This window comes from Limulus polyphemus, unplaced genomic scaffold, assembly GCF_000517525.1.
Source record: "Limulus polyphemus unplaced genomic scaffold, Limulus_polyphemus-2.1.2 Scaffold3591, whole genome shotgun sequence".
Classification (NCBI taxonomy): Eukaryota; Metazoa; Arthropoda; class Merostomata; order Xiphosura; family Limulidae; genus Limulus; species Limulus polyphemus.
In genome coordinates this window covers 87,313-93,045 of record NW_013669201.1, presented here as the reverse complement: position 1 = coordinate 93,045, position 5,733 = coordinate 87,313, and the positions used below count along the sequence as shown (strand labels likewise).

The following is a 5,733-nucleotide window of genomic DNA, read 5'->3' as shown; positions in this document are numbered from 1 at the left end:
GGTTAGGCCTCTAGTCATTCATGAATTATTTCTTTTCTTCACGGCAGTTACATATTTTAGCATAGAAGAGAAAAATTAAAAGATAAACATATTTAAACCTATGGATTCAGATGTCCTAAAATTTTCAGATCTACGAGTGATATTTTTTAAGAACCTATATTCTGTAAAATGTTTAATCTTGTTATTGTACAATTAACCATTAAGCCTCAGTAAAAAACGTTTAACTATTTTACATGCAAAAGCATATACAATTTTGATTTACTTTATAATCTTATAATGGCTACTTGCTTTTGGATTAGTTCTTTGCTGTAGCCGTCTTTCTTCTCTTTCCTGAGCTAACTGTTCGTATTCTTCCCTTATTTCCTGAGGAGTTTTGGTCCTTTGGACAATCTGTAGAAATATGAACTATAATAAAAGCTTTCCTAAAAGATTTCTTTGGAATAAAGATTATGATAAACAATATATATTAATCTACTGGAAAAGCAACAAAAGAAGTGAAAAGTTTTTTAAAAAATCAGATAATTTACATAATCCAAAATATAAATATTGAAGATTTTAAAACCAAATTATATTTTTAAACAGTAATCAAAAGTAAATAGTTATAATAAGCAAGAATAAAAAAATCAGTACAAACAAGCATAAAATACTTATTTTAATCAAAAAGCTTTATCTATACAAGTTTTTGTTTTTTAAAATTACATTTACACAATCATGCTGGTTGAAAAGGTATAAAAAATGTTAACTATATTCTATCTACATACTATTAAATTGTAAAACGTTTAAAATATAAAAATTCATTTCTGTGCAAAATTGTGTGCAGATAAACATTGTACACCTGAAAGTTTTGACAAAATAGCTATTTAAAACCTCCATCACCAGATAATTACCTAGTTAACATGAATTGATATAATTACTCACCTCCCATCCATCAGTTTCCAGGCCCTTCAAACCAAGTGTGTCATATATGGCTCTCTTGTGAGGGTCAATCAGAACTGAAAGCAAATATATAAATATCATACACACATACAGATAATAATAGATCATTTGTCCTTCAACAATACCCACCCTTGAAAAACTTAAACCCGTCCTTCAAAATAATTGAATCCCCTCTTAAACTTTAGTAAAGGGACAACAACAACAACTCTTTCCATATGTCAAGCACCCGGTTGAGAAATAAAACTCTCTTCAACTTTTCCAAATCTTGAACTTGTGTCCTGTTGTTCTATTATCTTCAGAGTACAGCACAATGGAAATCCCCAGATAACTTTGTAAACTTGAATAACATAATCTCTCATCCTTCTTGTCTAAAGAAAAGAGATCTTAACCTATCCCTGTAAGATAACCCTTTCATCTCTGGAATAATCTTAGTAACTCTCCTCTGGACCCTTTCAAGTAAGTCAATATCCTATCTTAGATAAGGAGACCAAAGCTGTATTCCATGCAAGGCCTAACTAATAGTTTGTATAGATAATTCTTTCTTTTGACTTGTGACCAAATATGTCTATAAATACACAGTAAATTCTATAAGCTTGAAAACTAGCAAGAGCACTGCTTTATTGGCTTGAGTTATCCACCACGATGCTAAGGCCATGACCTATTCGTAACACCAAATAACTGTGTACAGAGCCTACCACATGGTTAAACTGCTAAAACCATGACCTATTCGTAACACCATATAACTGTGTACAGAGTGTACCACATGGTTAAACTGCTAAAACCATGACCTCTTTGTAGCACCATATAACTGTGTACAGAGTGTACCACATGGTTAAACTGCTAAAACCATGACCTCTTTGTAACACCATATAACTGTGTACAGAATGTACCACATGGTTAAACTGCTAAAACCATGACCTCTTTGTAACACCATATAACTGTGTACAGAGCCTACCACATGGTTAAACTGCTAAAACCATGACCTCTTCATAACACCATATAACTGTGTACAGAATGTACCACATGGTTAAACTGCTAAAACCATGACCTCTTTGTAACACCATATAACTGTGAACATTATTTACCACATGGTTAAACTGCTAAAACCATGACCTATTCATAACACCATATAACTGTGAACATTATTTACCACATGGTCAAGTTGGCCTACACATCTAGTTTCACAAATTTCTGTCCATTGACTTCTTGGACAAAGTCATCCAAGCAGTGAAAGTGACTTTTGTAACACCCAGTATAGTACAAGTAAATGTTTATATTAGCTTACCTTTATATTAACATTTAATTGTTTTAAAAAAAGGCATTTTATCTTTACCTGTTTCATAGACAAGTAACTTGCAAGGTGACATTTATTAAATTCTATCTTTAATGTGCATGTTTCGTGGGAATTAAGATAAATTTTCTCTCATTACAGTTTTCACACTTACTAATCTATGTATATAATAAAAAAGTAAAGAAGTCTTGTTAGATCATTTTCTTTAAAGTACAGAAACAAATTCTTGTCAAACATTTGAAACTAACCAACTTTGTACATTAAGTTCTAAAAACATGGTTTGTTACTTTTAATTTATTGATAAGTTTCATATCAATCTTGTGTAGACAGAAAGACTTATCGCAAGAAATTTGTACAAATGTTCAGATTTTTACAAGTTTAGCCTGCTTTGTTTTACATTCAGAAAACATTGATTTCTAAGTTGTGTTTCTATTACTTTTTTTGTAGAAAAATTTCTGAAACTCCATACTTTCATGAGCTTTTTTGATCTTGTTGAACAGGGTTTCTGCATCTCGTTTCCTTATTGGGTCAGTGTGTTTGTCTGGGTGGTAAAGTTTACTCATACGTCTGTATGCATTTGTGATGTCTTCCTGAGAGGCCTGACAAAAATGTTCCAAAACATTGTAAATAAACACCATGAAATAAAAGATAATGGCTTAGGGTTAAATACAATTTAAAAACAATCAATTCATTTTGAAGTACCCCTTACCTGAAATATCTTTACATATTCTCAATTTTATACCAATAACGTTAGGATTTTATACATAAACACAATAACTTCATTCCTTATACAAAAATCTGATTATTATCACTAACAGATAAAAAAAGGCTATAGATATATTTTTAATCTTACCCGATTCCTCGACAAAACGTAACATAAATATAACTATGGGAAAAAGTTCTTAAACAGAAAATCTGAGATCCTGAATCATGCAAGATATGTTTGGAAAAAATATCTTTATCTTTATAACACTTTTGCAAAAACTTTTATAAACTTAATGAAAAAATTGCATATTTAAATTTACTTTTTTGCTGAATTCCTAAGTTTAGGTGCTTCTCATTTTTTAATTTCACATACAAAAAATGATACATTTCTAAATTACAGCAGTGGTATTTTGGATTTAATATGAAAAGGCTTTGAAATATTACATTTAAAGTTTATTGTACTTTCTGGTTTATACTGTAGACAATGTGAAATATATATATATATATATATATGTAACAAATGTAAAATTATTAAACATTTTCCATAAATACCATTGGTATGAAAAAAAAATATATAGGAGGAATTATTAATGCTGAAATATTTAAAGTGAAATAAAATTTTAAAGGATAACTTAAAATCTTCAGTATATGATAAATAACTTTATATTTTGAAATATATGACATTTTTTAGTGTTTGTTTCTTAAGCAGAATTATATAAAGTTTATTGTTTGAAATGAAGTTCACAAGAGTAATTTCACAAAATGTCCACAACCATTTTTTTCAATATTTACTGAGTAGACAGTAGACGTTTTAAACTCTACTTTGTTGTATAAATACACATTGTATCTTAATAATTGCCTTATGAACATTAAGATCTCAGTTTGCTGTTGAGAATATTCTTGCAATACTATATTAATAGTAATCATAGAAAGGATTAAAAAGGATATGATCTCTACTGAAAAGTGATAAATTTTTCCTCGTGATTTAAATTCTAAAATAAAGAAAAACTGTGAAGGTTTCCATGACAAAAGTAATACCCCCCAAAAAACCCTACTAACATTTGAATTTGTTTCAGCAAATGAGATATGAAATACCAATGTTTCTATTTTGTGTTTGTTATTCATTTTGTAAATTTGCCATTAAGAAACAAAAGCTTAGGATACAAAGGAGTGTTTTCTCCCATATCTAATACAGCTTGAATTATTGATATTAAATATTACTATCTTGTAATATTATTTATATATTGTTTGTTGTAAGAAACTTATCATTAAGGTCCAACCACATGGATATAATATTAACAGCATAATTATAGCGTAACGGTCTTGTTTGTGTCTAAACATTTAAACTACAAATTAAAATATTTATAACTGTAAATAAAATTTAAAAAAATTCATCTGCACAGAAAATTATTGTAGCAAAGACAAAGTTTGATTTTCAAAATAGCAACTGAAACGCCGCCTATTCCGTATTGAAGTTAGTACAAGCTTTGAAAATGTTCGTGATTATTACAAGGCAAATAATGGCCAACAATGTTACTGTTAGTCTATAGTATACGTAGAGATGACGATTTTAAATTAAGTATCACATAGTTGCTAAATAAAAATACTTCCTAATGTAAACAAATACAATCTAATGGTAATAACGTTAAAAACAAACCTCTTTCGAAACATTGAGAAAAGCATAATAATCTTCCAAAATTTCATCATTCAATTCCTCATTATCACTCGTGGAGTCTGCCATGATACATTGTTACAGAGACATCTAAAGTAATTTTCAATAATATTTAAAAAAATTATAAATAAATAACTAAATACTTCGATTTGCATACACGAGCATGTAAATTAGCTTGTTTTTAAAATATTCAATATATATATATATAATAGAAAAAAGTTTATTGTGGGTATTTAGTTTATTCATTATTTCAAATACTCAGAAAACAAATATTCTCCAATTTACTCTGGATACACTTAAGAATTACTCGTTTCAAATGTCAATAACAAGTTTGAAAAATTTAAACCACTAATATGTTTAACTTATAGAAATGTTTATACCGACTATTTAGCTTATGTAAGATAAAGATAACCTAACAAAAAGTGCGGAATAAGTAAAGTAGCTTTAGTTAATGGTCTTTGCCATTGGCATTTTTTACCCCATCTGTATAGAGGATGAGTAAGTTATATTAAAACGATTTTGGAATTTCAACACGTTGTTGCGCCTCATGTTGTCACATCCGGTCATATTCTGTCTGATGACCGTGCATATTGACCATGTTACTGCAACGCAGTTTCCATTTCAAAAAGCGCTGTCGAAAGATAGTTAAAAACAAAACAATCCCCTCCTACCTCTCTTTAATAGAAAGATACAACAATTTCTCAGTGCCCGTTTCAACAGTCTGATCCCACAGAAATCCATAAGCATTATCTCTGGCAACTTGACTTGTATGTTTTTGTATGGAATAGAATATATATCGATTTCATTCAGCAGCTGAATGGAGGGATTTTGCCTCTGACTTTTGTGTTTGTTGATTCTCAACTGTTACAAGATGCCGTACTTTGCTTACTACTTGTTTTAGGTTTCTTTCTGGATGGACCCAGAACTCCGAGTTTGTTTCAGGTTTCTTTCTGGATGAACCCAGAACCCCGAGTTTGTTTCAGGTTTCTTTCTGGATGAACCCAGAACCCCGAGTTTGTTTCAGGTTTCTTTCTGGATGGACCCAGAACCCCGAGTTTGTTTCAGGTTTTTTCTGGATGGACCCAGAACCCCGAGTTTGTTTCAGGTTTCTTTCTGGATGGACCCAGAA

General features: G+C 30.1%; 1 protein-coding gene across 1 annotated transcript in view; it reads right to left on the bottom strand.

The window, feature by feature from the left end:
• Positions 1-4,693, bottom strand: part of LOC106469648 (dnaJ homolog subfamily C member 11-like) — a 21,943-nt gene extending 17,250 nt beyond the window's left edge. The window contains exons 1-4 of the mRNA XM_022398225.1: positions 4,590-4,693; positions 2,697-2,826; positions 919-992; positions 289-390 (exon numbers count right to left, since the gene is read on the bottom strand). Coding sequence (XP_022253933.1) covers positions 289-390; positions 919-992; positions 2,697-2,826; positions 4,590-4,673 — 390 coding nt within the window. The 5' untranslated portion in view covers positions 4,674-4,693. The remainder of the gene's footprint in view (positions 1-288; positions 391-918; positions 993-2,696; positions 2,827-4,589) is intronic.
• Positions 4,694-5,733: the final 1,040 nt, after the last annotated feature.